The 18,301-nt window shown below is 42.3% G+C and overlaps 2 protein-coding genes and 1 long non-coding RNA gene across 5 annotated transcripts in view; 2 read left to right on the top strand and 1 right to left on the bottom strand.

Annotated features, from left to right (window-relative positions):
- LOC138160577 (uncharacterized) overlaps window positions 1-1,813 on the top strand; it is a 31,338-nt gene extending 29,525 nt beyond the window's left edge. Inside the window, exon 3 of the long non-coding RNA XR_011168169.1 lies at window positions 726-1,813. This is a non-coding gene — a long non-coding RNA (uncharacterized lncRNA). The remainder of the gene's footprint in view (window positions 1-725) is intronic.
- A 2,660-nt stretch (window positions 1,814-4,473) lies between these two features.
- On the top strand, window positions 4,474-10,097 carry OPN1SW (opsin 1, short wave sensitive). The gene is given in 8 exon segments (XM_069087180.1): window positions 4,474-5,745; window positions 5,747-6,005; window positions 6,666-6,834; window positions 7,786-7,796; window positions 7,849-8,003; window positions 8,407-8,646; window positions 9,958-10,034; window positions 10,036-10,097. Coding segments are annotated over 8 exon segments (1,038 nt in total). The 5' UTR covers window positions 4,474-5,658; the 3' UTR covers window positions 10,076-10,097.
- Window positions 10,098-11,206: 1,109 nt separating this feature from the next.
- The window catches only part of CALU (calumenin), a 229,850-nt gene continuing 222,755 nt past the window's right edge, over window positions 11,207-18,301 (bottom strand). For all 3 annotated transcript variants that reach the window (XM_069087174.1, XM_069087173.1, XM_069087175.1), the window contains 3 exons: window positions 17,961-18,021; window positions 15,264-15,463; window positions 11,207-13,691 (listed from right to left, as the gene is read on the bottom strand). In XM_069087174.1, the coding sequence (XP_068943275.1) occupies window positions 13,587-13,691; window positions 15,264-15,463; window positions 17,961-18,021 (366 nt within the window). In that variant the 3' untranslated portion in view covers window positions 11,207-13,586. The remainder of the gene's footprint in view (window positions 13,692-15,263; window positions 15,464-17,960; window positions 18,022-18,301) is intronic.

The following is an 18,301-nucleotide window of genomic DNA, read 5'->3' as shown; positions in this document are numbered from 1 at the left end:
AGCCGTGTGTATATATACATAAACATATATATATAATGGCATTTTCCCCTTAAGCCATGCATAGCAATAAATGAAACTGGCAACTAGCAGAATGTCATGTAATGGGGGCTGGTGACCGTGTGCAGCCTATTCAGCTGATGCAGTTCCCATACCTAGAAGCTGCTGGGCAGGTTGGTTCTGGAAAAACTTGATGACATGTAAGAGAAGCTCCTTGAGCCTGGAGTCAGGAAGACCTGAGTTCAAAGCCAGTCTCAGACACTTAATATTGTGTGACCCTGGACAGGTCACTTAAACCTCTCTTTGCCTCAGTTTCCTCAACTCTAAAATCAGGATGATTATAATAGCTTCCAGGGTTGTGCTGTTCAAATGAGGTATTTATAAAAAGCTTAGCACAGTGTCTGGCACATAAGAGGCACTATATTAATGCTTATCCCCTTCTCCTATCCCTAATTGGGAGCATGTGCAGATGTTCCATAATTCATTCTGGCCTGCTAACCGCATGAGAGGGACACACTGTTGACTGGATGGCCTAATGTGCATTCAAAGACCCAGAACAGCAAGGAGGTCCTCTTTGCCACCTGGATGTGTTCACGTGGGGAGGGAAGACCAAGCCGTGTGTGGGAACAGACTTGAGGCTTTTATCTCCTTCCTGGTCATGTGGCCTGTGAGTGCTTGGCCCTGCTATTGCTTCTATCCCTGTCATAAATATTCTTTTCTGTCATTAGGTGAATGATGTTCGAGATGGCTGGGAAGCTGTGAGTTCAGAAGAGTGAATCACTACAAGTCTGTGAGCTGGAGTCCATGCTGTCATTTGCCAGGAGACAGATGGTGCATAAGGAAGGCCAAAGTGAGCTGCCTGACCCAGTCCAGCAGTAACAAAGATGTGGATTCATCCCTCCATCAGCCATGCCTCATTGGGAAGTGAGTTTGGTGGGATGAATACTATGTATAAATTGTGTTAAGTCTGAGCCCTCTCTCCCCAAGGACTAATGTGATATATAATGTGAGATAAGTGTGTCCCGTTCCCCAGGTGTTGGGGAAAAACGGTTTATAACATCTCTTCTTGTTATATTGTTCTGCAAATATCCGTTTGTAAAAACTAATTGGTGTCAATTGGTTAAAAAGACCCAGGGCACTAATTGCTGGCAGTTAACAGTGGGAAAACACACAACAGTGGGAAAGGGAGCTTGAGCTGGCAGCATTAGAGAAAGATACACTCCAACACCCTAGAGCTGTGAGGGGCAGATGGAGCCAGTCCCCCTCTGAAAGAATGAGTCCAGAATAATCAAAACACTGAAAAGAAACAAAAAGGAAAGAGTCCGAGAGGGGAATGTTGGTCCTTTGAGAAAGGAAGAGTACTCTGGAGGTTTTGTCTTTATTTTACGCAAGGGAGCAGTAGCACTGAAAATTGAAAAGAGGGCATAGCTTGCCTTTTCCAAGAAACTGCACTTTACAGAGCTGATGAGAGCCATGAAGAATGACTGAAGGAGATGGAGGGAAAAAAATACACCCCTCCAGGCCCCCTCTTTAGCAAGCAGAGAGAAGCTTTGGAAGACAGGATTGAGGGTCCTCCGCCATATTGAGGACTGTACATGACTGGGGATTTACATATATCCTTGGGATAGGTTCCTACCCTCAAGTGGCCACGAACTATCATTTCCCAAACACAGCTGCCTTCCATTCATAAAAATGCAGGGGTGAGTCAGAGACCTCCTTCAGTCCTTGCTTTGATCAGGAGTCAGTCCACAAGAATGCTCTGTATGTCACTTTCAGTAAGCTCTTAATGATAGTTGGAACCTCCCTTTGACCTGTCCTATTTCTGCTTCTGCCAAATATTGATTCTGACTCCATCTTGGTTCCTTGCTGCCTGCTCTGTTGTTATAGTATAGGGACATGCCTCCTCTTACTTCTGATCCTGTTCTAACTATAGGAAACCTAGTGCTGCTATTAATAATGTATTTTTGATGAGCCTTTAAGAGCAATCCCACAATGTGGGGAGTCTCCTGCAACTTTCAGTCATTGGTCCTGGTTCTTCCTTCTGGGACCAAACAGAACAAATAATAATGTATATGTATTGTATATACAGCTAATATGTATATGGCACTTTAAGGCTGGCAAAGCACATTATATATGTTGACTCGTTTGGTCCTCATAACAACTTTGTGAAGTAGGTGCTATGAATGAATTTTTAAAAGCACTTATTAAACTCTTAAAATATACAAAGCACTGTTCTAAGCACTGAAAATACAAGCAGAAAAGTAGGAAAAGGATGGTCCCTGATCTCAAGGGTTTAAATTGCACTGGAGGAGACAACATATGTGGAAAGTTTTAGCTGCAAGTCAGATGAAAAGGTCCCATAGTCCTTAGGGTACAATGTCGAAACAGATCACAATACCTCTTTAATAGAATTTCCACCGATAAAATCCAATCCGTTTCTAATGTTGGAGCACTTGCTAGTGCCAAGGACTTTGGTGACAAGAACATTCTTTTCTGTTTCTTTGGCAGCTGTGGCCACAGCACCTCCTGGAACAGTTACCAGTCTGAATCTCCACTGAGTTTCCTTCCTAGGGCGATGGCTGAGGGCTCTGGGCTGGAGCACTGCTATTCACAAGGCTGCTGGCTTCGTGGTGCTGAGCTCTCTCCTTAAGGGCCTGGCCCCTTCCCTAAATGGAGGCTGGGCTGGAAGGACTGAGTGAGATTGGGGATGACAGAGGGGGACAGTCTGTTGGAAAAAACTCAATGCTGTGATCTCACTGCTCAGCACCAGGTAGAAGAGAACATTAACAATCTGCCTAGAAAACAAGTCCTGTATAATCTGAGAATAATCAGGTACTGAGGTGTGCTGGCCATCAGAGTTTGTTGAAACAGAGATTGATCTGGGCTTGAGGGAAGGCATCATGGGGAAAGTGGATCTTATGTGGTGGCCTTGAAGGAATCAACAAGCACTTATTAAGAGCCTACTGTATGCCAGGCAGGCCCTGTGTTAAATGCCAGGGATAGGATAGGATTAAAGTCTGGACCTTTGATTTCACTGGTAGAGGGAAATCCTGGGTGAAGACATTTATGCTATTGCCAGGCACTGTGCTAAATTTGGGGATAAAATGAGGGACGACAGATAAAGAGAAGCTGGGAAGGGGGGAGGAGGAAGGAGAAAGAAGCAATGGGGGCATGTTTTGGAACTGGCCAGGAAGTGAGATGGAGCCCTATGTTGGGCCAATGTGAGGCATGAAAGATCATCTAAAAGAGTCCAGAGTGATTCCAAGAATGAAGTCCAAGTGTCCAGTGTCTTCACAGATTTGCCTAGAGCTCTGTTGTTGTTTGTTGCTCATCCTTTGTTCTCAAGAGGCCCAATATCTTCATGAAGGTGGTGTCTTGACTCCCCGGTGAGGCAGAGCTGAGCAAAGTCAACATCCTCTCTCTCCTTCAGAATCATCATCTTCAAAGGCCAAGCTCAGAACACTGAGAGTTCAGTGACGTGGCTGAGCTTGTATGTGTCAGAGGCAGGATCTGAACACCAGGGATACAAGTGGTAGGGATATAGAACTAGGAATGTTCTCAAGGCATTTACAGTCTATAGGTGATGGTGGTGGAAAGGCATGTGCCCATACAAACACATACAAAATAAATACATGGCAGTTTAGGGAGGCTTGAAGGTGGAGCTTAGAAGAGATGAGTAGGGTAGTATGGGCATGAGAACAGATGAGCCCAGGCACCCCGAGAGATAGAAGCTCAGCTGGTGTGTAGTAGGCAGTGACTAACTTGGATGGACTTAGCTCTTCTCAACAATGCGAGGCCTAAGACAACTCCAAAAGAGTCATGATAGGAATGCCATCCACATCCAGCAAAAGCAGATCGGAGCAGACTATTTGCTCTCTTTATTGTTGTTTTTTTTCTTTCTCATGGTTCCTCACATTCCTTCTAATTCTTCTATACAACACGACTAATGTGAAAATATTTTTAAGAAGAATGTATATGTAGAGCCTTATATCAAGTTTCATGCCATCTTGGAGCAGGGGGAGGGGAAGGAGGCAGATAAAATTTCAAACTTATGGAAGTGAATGTTGAAAACTAAAAATAAATTAATTAATTAGAAAAAGATGACTCACCAAGTAGACAGGGACTGCAGTTGCCATCAGTGAAATAAGTGTAAACCAATAGAACCACAGGTCTTTAAAGTTATTAAATGAGTGAGGGAGCCTGGCAGGCATAGCATTTATGCCTCAGAATAGTGAGAGACACTGGAAATTAAGGGGATGCTAATCAGTGGGGCAGTGGCTGAAGAAGTTGCGGTATATGAATGTAATGGAATACTACTGTGCTGTAAGAAATGATGCGCAGGATGATTTCAGAAAACTATGTGAAGACTTGCATGAGATGATGCTGAGTGCACGGAGCAGAACCAAGAGAACGTTGTATACAGTGATGGCAACATCGTTTGAAGAGTGCTGTGAATTTAGACTGAGCTCTTCTGGGGGATGGTCCAGGGCAGCCAGGTGGTGCAGTAGATTGAGCGATAGGCCTCAAGTTGGGAAGACTCATTTCATGAGTTCAAATCTGGCCTCAGACACTAGCTGTGTGACCCTGGGCAAGTCACTTAACCCTACTGGCCTTAGTTTCCTCATCTGTAAAATGAGCTGGAGAAGAAAATGCAAACTGCTCCATTATCTCTGCTGAGAAGACCCCAAATGGGTTCATGGAGAGTCAGACATGACTCAACCACAAAAGCTATTCTTAGTAATATGAATATTCAAATCAACTATGAATGAAAATACTATCTACCTCCAGAGAAAGAACTGGTATGTGGAAGCATGTGTTTTATGTTTCTACATATGTATCCATATCAATGTTGGCCTTCCTTAATGCAGGGTTGGGGTGGGAGGAGGGAAGCAAACAACTTGGAACACAAAACAGAACACAGAAATAAGCTAATTTAAAAAGAAAATAATGAGAGATAAGGGGAAAGACAAGTAGAGAGAACATAGACTTTGCTTTAGAGCACTGGGCTACAACATGTTCTTAGTGGTGACCTCATTGACTCTTGGCATCCCCTCCTGAGCTGGCTCACAGCCTGGCAGCATTGATCCTGTGACCCTTGACCCTCCTGTTCACCCAGATTGTCATCCTGGTGGGGGGAGGTGGAGGTGATTTGGGGAACAGAGAGGGCTCAGGAGAGAAGGTGGCAGCAGCAGGGAGCAGATTCCCCCCTTTCCCCTTCCCCCGCCCAGAGCTGAGGCAAGGCAGAGAGCAGAAAGCCCTGCTGCAGAGCAGGACCCCAAGTTACATACTGGTACGCAGTAAAGGGAAGGCAGCCTCTAGCACTCTTAAAGGGTTGACAAAGGAGGTCGTGAAAACAGAGCCTTGTTTGTATGAACATTTCCCATGTCCTGGTGATCTAAGGTCTTTCTACTCATGCCCTAACCCCAGCTTCATACTCCCTGACAATATATATACAAACAACTCTGGGGACAGGGAGCAAAAAAACAGGAGGATTAGAGAGCTCAAGGGTCTTTGTCTTTAGGATTTAGGATCCTCACTGACCTTCCATGGGACCCATAAGTGGCTTTGAGGGACTTTTCAAGGTGGTTTGTGGTAGGGGTGGGGGAATATAATCTATAAGAGGAAGCAAGTGAGTGTATTGGTAGACAATCCAGGAGCAAGATGTCAGGGGATGAGGAGTTCTACCTGTTCAAAAACATCTCATCAGTGGGGCCATGGGATGGCCCTCAGTACCACATTGCTCTGACCCTGGCCCTTCCACTTCCAGATGGCTTTCATGGGTTTGGTCTTCTTTATAGGGACACCGCTCAATGCTGTAGTGCTTATGGCTACACTTAGCTATAAGAAACTGCGCCAGCCACTCAACTACATCTTGGTTAATGTCTCCTTGGCTGGTTTCATCTTCTGTATCATCTCTGTCTTCACTGTCTTCATTTCTAGCTCCCAAGGCTACTTCATCTTTGGCTGCCATGTTTGTGCAATGGAGGCTTTCCTGGGCTCTGTGGCAGGTACTGGCAAGACAAAGGCAGGCAGAAAGCAGGGCCTAAATGTTGGGCCCTCCAAAGACCAGGCTGTTGGGCTTGGGATATGCTACCAAAGCAACATACTGGGAAGGGGAATATTGGGATATTTTGAGTTTGAGAGTTAATGAAGCATAAAACAAGGGAGGAGGGCAGGAGTCTAGCCTGGTTCTTACCAAAATGGAGTGTCTATGTCCCATACCTTCCATCTATTCTTTTCTCATTCCACCTGTGCCTTCCCCAGAAGATGCTATAATGCCCTGAACCTGGCTGTCCATATATTTGACTTTCCCTAGATCAAGGGTTCTTTAGCTGGGATTCATTCATACTCAAGTGGGTCTGTGAACCTGTATGGGAAAGTTACATTTTTGTTTCAATATAATTGGTTTCCTTTGTAATCATATTGTTTTATTCATTTATTATCATTATTAAATAATATTATTTAGCATAATCATTTATTTTATTCATTTTAAAAACATTGTTCTGAGATATCCAATGGCTTCACCAGACCATTAGAACCTGCAACCTGCAAAAAACAGTTTAGATCCTGTTCTAGACCAAGCATCTATCATTTTTCCATTTGCCCTTCCACGCCCCATATATTATATGCTTTTGCTTTACTTAGCTCGTTCTCATGTTTGGCCTCAGGGTTAGTGACAGGCTGGTCTTTGGCCTTCCTTGCCTTTGAGCGTTTTATTGTCATCTGTAAACCTTTTGGCAACTTCCGCTTCAACTCCAAGCATGCAATGATGGTGGTCCTGGCTACTTGGGTCATTGGCATTGGTGTCTCAATCCCACCATTTTTTGGCTGGAGCCGGTGAGAGCAAAGAGGGGGTGCAATTGAGGCTGGGATTCTAATGTTAGGGGATGGGGAAAGGAGCTAAAATATGATCTGCTCCCACCAGGATTTTTATCCTCCAAAATTTAAAGCTGAATTCTTGAAAAGTTCAAGAGCTAAGGCCCTCTAGGTTGAGGAGGTTCAGATGAGAGAAATAAGGACTGGGAATTGTTCTCTGTGAAACTAGTTTATATTATAACTGATACATGATGAAAACTTTTTCCTGCTCTGAGTTTCTGGATAACCAGGGTCACAGATCCAACAAGATTCAGAAATCCTGACTTCTCCCCAACACCTAGGGATTAACTTTTTAAAAATTCCATTTTATTTTCAGTTTTGAATTCTATTCCTTCCTCCTCCAACTCCCCCACCCATTGAGACAGCAAGAAAAACACAACCCGTTACAAATACCGTGTTTCCCCAATAATAAGACACTGTCTTATTAATTTTTTTGGACAGAAAAAAACCAGAGGGCTTATTTTCAGGGGAGGGCTTATTTTAATGAACATTGACAGCAATTTTAATAAACAGGTAAATGTGAACAAAAAAATGTACCAGCAAGCAAATCACTGGGGAAGAACAGGATGACGCGCTCACTGCTGCAGCTCTGATTGGATGCAGCTCGGAGCGCGGTGTGCGTTTCACGGGGGGGGGGGACGGTGCATACAGAGGGTACCGTAATGTAGTGTGTAGCGCAGGGGATCACCTTCACTACAGTAGCAATCTCAATAGGGCTTATTTTCGGGGGAGGGCTTATTTTAGAGGAATCTTACACAGTAAGGGGAGGGCTTATTTTCGGGATAGGTCTTATTATCGGGGAAACACAGTATGTATAGCAAATATGTCAAACTAGTCCTGGTCTTAGCCGTGGTGAGCTTTCCTGGAATGGTCTTCCCCATCCATGTGATGGACTCCCCTTGCCCACTGCAGGTATATTCCACATATATGTATTCCATATATATACATATATTCCACATATATACATATATGTATATATCCTACAGTGTTCCTGTGGCCCTGACTGGTACACCGTGGGCACAAAATACCGCAGCGAGCACTACACTTGGTTTCTCTTCATTTTCTGTTTTATTGTGCCTCTCTCCCTCATCTGCTTCTCCTACTCCCAGCTGCTGGGAGCCCTCAGAGCTGTGAGTCCTCAGAGCTGTGAGTACTTGCTTGACCTGAAGATCAAGAAGGGAGGGGGTCTGGGCTGCTGGAAGGGGTGTTGGTCAGGGTGAATGCTTTCTAACACAACCGTGCTGTGAATCCTTGTAGCAGAGAGAAGAGTGAGTCCAAAAGCAGTTCACATGAAGTATGTATATCAAGGGCAGGAGCTGTAAGACTAGGAGAGTGGGAAGGTAGATTATAAACCAGGTGTGAGAATAATCTGAAGTTATCAGAGATCACCAGCTCCCTCCTGGAACCAAAGCCAAAGGTCATGGGCATAGAGAGGTCAAGCCAGAATCTGGGGTGAAAGTCTGTGAGAGAGACAAGTTCCTGAAGGCCAGAGAGAAGAAAGGCCTAGGGCTCACCTCTCCTATTTTTTCTCAGGTTGCAGCCCAACAACAAGAGTCAGCCACAACACAGAAGGCAGAGCTGTAGTTGAGTCACATGGTGGTGATGATGGTGGGCTCCTTCTGCCTTTGCTATGTGCCCTATGCTGCCCTGGCCACGTACATGGTCAACAATCGGAACCATGGGCTGGACCTACGGTTTGTCACTATCCCTGCCTTCTTTTCTAAGAGTGCTTGTGTCTACAACCCCATCATCTATTGCTTCATGAACAAGCAGGTGAGACTGCCACTTCAGGCCCGTTCCTCTTCCTTAGCAATATTGGAACTTCAATATACCTGTGTGCCTGAAGAACTAAGAACAGAAACTCTTAGTGGCTTAGGAAACAATTGCTAGCTATAGAAAGGGTAGAGGTCATCACGACTGAACTTGATGGAGAGGATGTCCAAGGGACAGCACATGACAGTCATGAACAGGCTACTTTGTGAATAGAATCGACAAATTCTCCATGTCCTTAAAAGGCTCTAACTAGATATTCCCTAAACTTTGTGGCACCATACTATCTCTTTTCGAATTCTTCTAGTCCTCCCACCACCAATTTGGCTCCTCTTCCTAGCCCCACACGGAGTATGAACTATAGCTCTCTACTAGGTTATCTAAAAATCTCTTAAGTACTAATGAAGGAAGCCTTGAGTCAAATTATTTGAAGAAATGGACAGCTCCTGCTCAGCCCCGAATTCCTTCTTGGTTTAGACTTCTCCATATTCTCTGAAGAGTGGAGTTGACTCTAAAGAGAAGACCTGCACTAGGCTGGTATAAGGAAAACCCCCAAATCTCACAAGGCAAAACACACTGGAATATTGCTGGACACCATTTTGCTCCTTCCTCCAAAGGATGATTCAATTTCAATTCAATACTAAAAGGTTGGATAGGGGACCTACATTCCAGGAGGTGGTGGAATTTTTACCCAGTCAAAAACTGTCTCCAGAGTATGCCTTGGGAGGCTGGCAACATTCTAGGAGTAGCTCCTGAGTTTGGCTGTTCCTTTGGGCAGTCTCCTAACTGATCTGGCTTTCTAGGCTGGGAATCTCACTCTAGAGTTAATCTCTAGACCACAGTCTTACCCTGGGGTCTGCAAATTTAATAGCTTTCACTATATCAGTTTCCTTTGTAATCCTACACATTTTATGCTTTTAGAAACATTTTGCAAATGAAGCACACTACTTTTCACTTTTTTCCCCTTTTGGGTCTTTCACATGACTAATATGGTAATATGTTTTGCATGATTGAACATGTATAACCTCTATCACATTACTGTCTTAGGGAGAGAAAATGTTACTCAGAAATTTTTTAAAATGCTAAAAATTGCCTTTATATGTAAATTAGGGGAAAATTTTTTTAAAAAGAAACATTCTGACAAGGGGCCCATACATACAAAAGGCTAAGGCCCTCTGGTCTAGATTAGCCCAAAATGAAATGAAGTCAGGAATTTGGATTGGGGAGATGAACAATTTTTCTTTTCCATATTAGACCATTTATATTCAAATTCTAGATTGTTTCCTACTGATTTCAGTTGTCTTATCCCTGTAGTTCCACGCCTGCATCATGGAGATGGTATGTAGAAAGCCAATGACAGATGACTCTAAAACATCCAGCTCTCAGAAAACTGGTCCCCACTGTTTCTTCCAGCCAAGTTGGGCCTAGTTAAGGGATCTCATAGTGGCCCTTAATGGGAGAAACCTGCCTGGATACAAGTTTTCAATTCCTTTGTCTCCTCTGCTCAAAACTCCTACAAAAGTGGTGGCCACATGTGGGGAAGACTGCATGGGGTTTTCAGTATCCTTTTTCTTCAAATCCTTCCCACTCTCATCTTAACGAGAGGCGAGTCAAATACCTCTTCTTCACCAGTTGCCTCCCTAGACTAGTGGTCATGAGTTTAACTGTCATGAACTGCATCTGGGTAGCTTCTATTCTGAAATGATTTCCACATGGAACTCTGAAGGAATCGCATCTTCACTGTCTTGTGGAATTAGTCTCATTCCTTTAACACCTCGTACAGGTTTCTCTATCAGAATGTATCCTGGGATCACTGTATCCTGAGATAATCTCCTTTCCTCCTCTGCCTTTACAAAGCCATAAAAAAATGAGGTTGGAAATAGCACATCAGGCACAGGGTAGTGTTCTGCAATTGCTTGCTTTTGACGCTTCCTCCAGGCTGGTTGGTGTTTCAGTAGCTTCCGATAAGCCAGCATGAGCCGCTTCAAGTACCACCCTTATTCTTTTGCTGAGACCTGGATGTTTTATGTACACTTTGCATTTTATTCAAGAAACCACAACCCCTTGAATAAAAATGGCAGACTGAGCCTAATGAAATTGTCCTCCTTAGGTATGACAATTTTACTAAATGTCTGACCTACAGGAATGTCCCTAAAGCTCTGAAAAATTCAGGGATCATTATGAAACAATCCAACTGGTATAAATGTAGCATGTGCCTCCAGGAGTGGCCTGTGTTTTGGCATCAGGAAACAGTAAACACTCATATTACAACAGCATGCAGCTGGACCTTATTCTAGCAGTGTAGAGGGATGGGGAAACAGGGAAAATCAGCAAGATTAGTTACAGCTGCAGTGGGAGAGAAAGCTGCCTACAAGATTTTAGGAAGGATGTTGTCAAGCTGGGAGGTGGCAGCATCTGAGTGGATGTTGTCAACTTTGGAGTGTTTCCCTCTTATCCACCCTACTTCCCTTGGCCCCTTCTTTTGGGTGACCTTGATTATAAAGCAAGTATTCATGGTACCAAGAGTTAGATGCCCATGGCCTGAAGAGGATATATACACAGATACAATGAATGTAAACGGTTTTATTGAGAAACAGACAGGAACCTGTTTGCATTACAGAATATAAAACTTGGTTTACACTCCATAAAAAACAAAACACCCAAATCAAGAAGAGAACCAGCATTCACAGGACACACGCTGTGGGGGTGTGGCCTGTTTGCTCATCAGCTTCATGCTTTCTTGAAACCAAAAATAACCCAGGGGCTTCATGAGGGATTTAAGTAAAATGCACTCTGCTGAGCACCCAGCATGCAGAAATTGCTGCTGCTGTAATATGCTAAGATTCACTCTTTGGGTGGGTGATTTAAAAACTAGAGCTGGGCTCTGTGCACTATTGTGTGAACCCTCCCCACACAACTCATGACTGAATTGCATTAAATAAGCCGAGGCTGGGGTATGGACCACTAGGCATCTTCAACCAGTTTGGCACCGAAACTGGGGGTCTAGTAGGGCATAGGACCTCAAATCAGGGGCTGAACCTAACGGATTGAGTCACCCACACTAACCATTCTTTCTCAACATGGCCATGAGAAGATCAAAGTCCTGACCTTGTTTAAGAGTATTCACCCAGTTCCACCTGATGCTATCATGTTATATCAAAGATGTGTTATCTATAAAGAGATACATGAAGTAATAAAGGATATACATATAAACATACATCTTGGTGACCCCAAAACTGCTCACTCTGAACACAAAATGTGTTTTCATAAGAGGTCTACCTACAATTAAGGTCCCTCAAAAGATATAGTTAGTGTTGTATGAAGTAGTGAGGAAGGGAGTCTGCAGAGTCGAAAAAGAGCCATTTCTTTGACCATATTTAACTGGAAAATATAAAGCCTTTCCCAAATTCCCCTTCTCCTCTAAGAAGGGTTGGCAGCCTGCTTAGTCATATAAAGTTTTATTTTAGGGGGTGGGTGTGGGCAATGGCACTCAAACCATAGGGCCCCTGCCAGGAAAGCCATCCATTGGGGGTATTCCCATCTCCTCTAGACCTAAGCCATGGAGTTCCCCTAGTTGACACTGACTGAGGCCTGGGTAATTTTGATGTAAGAGAAAGTGAGAATAAGTGGTTTGTATTTTGAGGTATGAGGATCCCTGGTAAATCCGGCAGCATGTGGTTTTAGGAAACCAGCCCACAAGGATATAAAGAACACTGCAATTGAGATTTTTACTAATACTGTAAGAGGGAAAAAATAAGAACATCCTATCCTACCTGGCGGTGTTTCCAAGCTCAGCAGCTTTCATATGGCGGGTTTACTGGAGTTTCTTGCTCCAAACCACATTCCATTTGAGCACATTTTACCTTGGGGTTCCATAAAAGAAATGCCTTCACCGATCATTTCTCTTGGCAGGTAAAGGCACTTAAATGACATGATTGGAAAGGAGTAAACTGTAACTTTTTGAAGCAGGAGTCATTTTCCCAGTACTACACCAGGCTGGCCTGGAAAGCATAGGGCAGGGATCTGTCACCTGCCTGCCTGCTGGCTGACACACAGCAGGATAGTAAAGATGATTTCAATAGCTGTCATACAAGCCTGCCCTGGGTAGTTCAACGAGTAAATCCACATAGACCTGAGAGAGACAGTGAAGAAACTCGTCTACTTTTCCTTCAGTTCTCCAGCTGTCCCTAGCGATAGCTTTGTGAAAGGACAGATCATACACACTACATGATTGATTTTCAAGTCACTGGTTCTAACCCTTTTCAGCCCAAGCTGTGCTTGTGAGAATGAGTAAATGCAGCTCCTTCAGCAGAAAAACTGCATCAGGATGAGCATGGCCCAGGTTTACAAATAAGAATCCTTCCTTGCCTGGGACATGATGAAGAGGATCAGATGCTGGAGAGTTAACTGGTCACAACAGAACAGTTGGGAAATGTCATACTTTTAGGCAGACAGTGCCAGGATGTTGTCTCTTTGATATCACATATGGGGCACATTTTTCTTTTTCCCTCCCCTGGACTTTTCCTTGTTGATCTTAGGCTTTACAAAATTAGTTAGCTAAGTAAAAAGTACAAAAAATTATAGAAAGGGTTGGGGATGGTGATAAACTAATGTGAGTGTGAGGTGAGGATGGGCATCCTTCATTTCATACTCCCAACCAGAAAACAAATACAAAAATAAACACAACTTGTTATACATAAAACAAAGTGTAAATCTAAAAAAACACAAGTGTCGTAATTACAGTTTCTCATCAGAAGCACAGAATGTCCCTCCAGTCCCTTTGGGAGGAGGAAAGGGGACGGGATTTGTTTTGCTGTTGTGTTTTTTCACTGCTTTAAAGTTTGTAATAACAGTCTCAGTAGCGAAAACGATTTTCATGTGAAACCAGAAGCTGTAAAAAATAAATTACTTTTGAAGAAAAATGGGTTTTGTCTGTCAACAATTCAGAATTCATCATGTCGTACTAAGGCCTCGCCGAAGTCTGTGGCTTGGCTACCCACAAACAAATCATACTTGTCAACGATCTCCTCCTTAGTAAGCTTCCCATCCTGAAATCAAAGACTCCATGTCAGTAAGGTAGACTTTTTCCCACCCCAAGTTCAAAAGCATTAACAGAGTACTAAGCAAGATTTTCTCTTCCTCATTATAATTAAACATAAACCCTACTACCACCCAAAGAAGTAATCAATAAATTATTGATTGGTGGCAGAGGGAAGAGGGTAGGTCAGTGACATGATTTATTTAGTTCAGTTTACTCCAAGGAGAGAGATTCTCCAAAAGATTAAAGTCATTGTACTGTCTAACTACTGTCAAATGGAAATTTGCTTAATAAAACTCCAAGAACACATCCCACCTTCCTGCCTATATCAGTTGCAATTGAGAGTGCTGCTATTCCTTATCTCAAAGGTTAACAAGAGCTAGAGGACAGATTTTAAACACCTGAACCTGTAAGTGGCACTTTCCTTTTCTCAAGTGACACAGAAGCAAGAACTTAAAGGAGTGCCTTCTCTTAACAAAGACTCCAAGCTAGAAAACTTTGCCCAGGAGACTCTGATTTGGCTAAGATAAAAAGCATGCAAATTTTTGGACTTTTGTAAAGATCTCATCTCAGCCTAACCTAAATGAAACATCCTGACGGTCTGATTTTTACCATGGCTGGGAAATCTCTACTGTTTTGTATTTAACCTAAGACCTAATAAGTGTCCAAGGACAATAAGAGATATTGAAGAAATGCCAATTAGCATCCTAGCACACAGGACCTTGATGGTCTCTTCCATAGACAGTAAAAAGTGTATCTGACTTGGAAAGAAAAAGGACAGATTTCACTGAACCAAATTGATACAAAATATCACTAAAAATATTCTACCCTATTTCCTAAAAATATGGGTGACCATATAAAGGTAGTAATTACTTAGACCAGGCCTGTACAACATCCCACCCGCAGGTGAGCAGCATGTTGTGAAGACCTGTTTTATATCCTCTATGGTTTTTGAAGGGTGCCCCAAAGGCTTTCACAGGCTGCAAGCATCTTGCAGGCCTGACAGACTCTAAGGATGCCAACCAAGCAGGTCATTTTTTCTTTCTTTCTTTTTAGTTTTTAACATTCACTTTAAAAAGATTTTGAGTTCTAATTTTTCCCCCTTCCCCAGACAGCATACAGTCTGATACAGACTATACATGTACAATCATATTAAACATATTTCCACATTAGTCATGTTGTGAAAGAAGAATCAAAACAAAAGGGAAAAATCATGAGAAAAAAAAAGAAAATAGTATGCTTCAATTGCATTCACTCTATAGTTCTTTCTCTGAATGTGGATGGCATTTCCCCTCATTAAGTCTTTTGAAATTGTCTTAATCACTGCACTTATTTTTAAGAAAGAGCAGCCTACACAAGCAACGCACACTTCTTCCAGCACTGGGCAAGTGGAGTCTACCAGGTGTGACCAAAACGGGTACTACCCTTAAGTGTCTTTACAACAAAAATGAAATACTTAGCAGGCTCTGCTAAGACTGCTAAGGCCTCAGTTATTTTTTGTGGCTTGATGGAGATTACTCAGGAAATGGATCTGAAATATTCCTGGGTAACTTCCAAATTGTACTGGCTTAGCTAGACTTACCTTGTTCTGGTCTGATTCATAAACCAGATGCCTGGCCTCAGCTTCTGCATGATCATAGTCAGAAGGTAGGATCCAGTCTTTGGTTTCCTCTTTATCCATCTTCCCATCACGGTTTTTATCTCGGAATTCCACAAATTGCTCACGCTCGGTCTTCACCCACTCTGGCTCATCAGCATTTCCATCATGGCTATACATGTCACCTGTGTGTGCCCCCAGATACACATTAGAATTGTACATAGGATTTTCAAAAGGCTATCTCAGTGGCAATCAGATGAGCTAACATAAACTAGCTATTCTGGTCAGAGAAGCCTCAACATTCTTCAAGTTTCAATACTGCTTTTCCTACTTAACATGAATGTGTGTGGGATATTATAAGAATAATCATATAGCTTAAAAATAAAAAATAACGGGAAAACACTCACACTCAAAAAACCTAAAAAGATGAAGGTGCTTTTATAAAGGACTCCCAAAATACCAATGTGAAGCATTTTTTTAAATTCCAAGAGACTTGTAATATCTGTATATGATAGTTGAAGGCAAAATATTATAGTAGTTAAGAGTCTTAGCATATATATTCTCTAGTACGTGTAGGTGGCATGAAATTAAAAGGTCTTTCACACACTTTTCCTGATAGTGAAACTGTCCATCAAAACTATCTGTGTAAGCATTCTATCATATCCAATTAACTTGGACAGACCTAAGTACCGTGAAACATTCAACCCTAGTTGTGCTTATAATAAGCACACTACACACCTATGGTCTCATCAATGTGGGTTCTCCTTCACTAGTACAGGCTGCAACTCAAGTCATACCTTCTCCTGGGAGACTTCCACTCCACAGGTAAACAAGTTCTTTTAGCTCCTCCCCAGAAGATCAGAGAGGCTAGCATAATTCCTTTATGTCTGTTGTTTTTTTTGTGGGAACCAGGTAAACTCTTGCTCTGTCCCTATGATACCTTTCACCAAACGACTCACCTTACTTCTGATCATACATGTACTTGAAGTAAATGATGGCTCAGCCTTAAGAATGAGTGTTTATTATGCACAAGATGCTTAACCTGGGTAACTCCCTAAAACTAAGTTAGAAACAAACTGCTTATTGGCATTAGTCACTGAGTACAAGCCAATGCAATTTCAGGTCAAAACAAACAAAAAATTCCTTTTTGCTTCTTTTTTGCATGTTGTTCCACAGCTGAAAGTGTGACTACTTAGGAGTCTTTCCATTGTCACTGAGTCACATACAGCTCTGATTTCTTGGAGCCTCTGATGTTCTAAGATTTATAATCACAAAGCACCACCAGGAAAATATTTATCTTAAAAAGCTCTGTGCAACTTCCCAAATGCAAACCAATCAACTCTCTTCCTCTTAATTTTGGGCCTAACTCACATGTATGGGAACAGATGTACTGTGTGCACATACACACATGGATATGTAGGACTCAGTAGCTCAATGGGCTGGACTCCAATAGTATGTTATTGGACACAGGTCTGTACAACAGGTGTTTCTTCATCTATTTAGTTTTTTCTATATGGTTTGTTAAGCCGATTTCTCTTGAACATTCATGGTTTTCATTTAGAAGAATTTTTATATTTGGGGGCTTGAAGCAATCAGCATATCATGTACCAAAAAGAGCACCTGGAGGGCTACATGGCATCCCTCTTCCATTTGAGACTTTGTATAAAAATTTGCCATGATGATGGTGAACACTGCTGAAGAACACACATTTCTCTGTTTTATGTCTTGCTTGATCTTAAGAACATCACATCAATAAATGGCACACTCTGGTTGATTTATCAAGGGCAAAGCACTACTATGTAAAAAGAAAACCCACAATTTCCAAAGAAACTTCTACCTTCCAAATCTCTTTGTAAACATGGCACTTATTTCCATCGTGCCCTATGCAATCACCCCACAAAAGCTGCTCTCTCCCTCCTTCCTGAGTGGTTCAAAGTCCTTTATGGAGACTTGGAAGAAAATGATAAAATGCCAGAATTACTCATCTAATAGGATGGGATCATCCATTCCACCGGAAAGTCTGAAGAGGTTATTTCTGGAAACACTAAAGTTCATGATAAACTTGCCCAATGCAATCTGAGAAAACTATTGGTATGTCTAACCAGGGCTAAGGTCTCTCCTTCAGAAATGAAATTTAGTTTAAAAGGAAGAATTCTAGGTAAAGCATCAGGAACAGAAAGTGGCCTGTGGAACTGCTTCATTTAATATGTGAGACTGCACATACCTAATTAGCAAGAGAATAAGGGACCACTAATCACTGCTGATAACTGTTAGAGAAGGACAACAAAATTCTACAAAGTATGGAACAGGCAGGTGCTGTCTCAAATAGCCTATATGAGGAGTCAGTTGTTTGACCACAACTCTGTGTAACTGATACCACAGCTCCATGATTCCCACTGCTCTCCTCAGTTCCTTGTCTCATTCTTGGGTCTCCAAAGATGCAAACTGGGCTTATTGTAATTTTTTTTCTGTGCCCTAAGGCAACATGATAATTATTATTAAATGTCACTGTACATCGGTTATTGCTAACATTAGCTTCTAGTGCCTTCTTCTTTGCAGGATCTTAAAAAAAATTGCTAACAACTTATGACTGGCCTAAAGGGCAAAACTATTTCTCTAGGTGGACAAAACTCCCAAAGCTCAGTTTTTTTAAGGAAAAAACTCTCAAAAGAGGGAACTCACCAATGTATTCTTCCAGATCAATGAAACCATCAGCATTCTTATCAATGTCCTCTATTGTTTCCTAATGTGGAGAGAGGGGGGAAAAGTTACTTTGTATTTGTGAAAACTTGTGGACAGGTTATAACCCAGTATAACATAGCCAACTACTACATACCCACACCCACATCTACCTTTCCTTATAACAACACTTTGAGTTAGATATTGTAAGTATTATTACCCCATTTTATGGATGAAAAAACTGAGCATCAGAGTAGTTAAATATCTTGCCCACAGTCACAATATACACAAAGTGCTGGAGCTGAGATACCAAACCAGGTCTCCAAATTCCAAGTCTAGACTGC

The sequence above is a fragment of the Petaurus breviceps genome, unplaced genomic scaffold (assembly GCF_028583685.1).
Source record: "Petaurus breviceps papuanus isolate PSGF00001 unplaced genomic scaffold, PetGlider_PUasm1.0 181, whole genome shotgun sequence".
NCBI classification, from domain to species: domain Eukaryota; kingdom Metazoa; phylum Chordata; class Mammalia; order Diprotodontia; family Petauridae; genus Petaurus; species Petaurus breviceps.
This window is presented reverse-complemented; position numbering and strand designations above follow the sequence as displayed.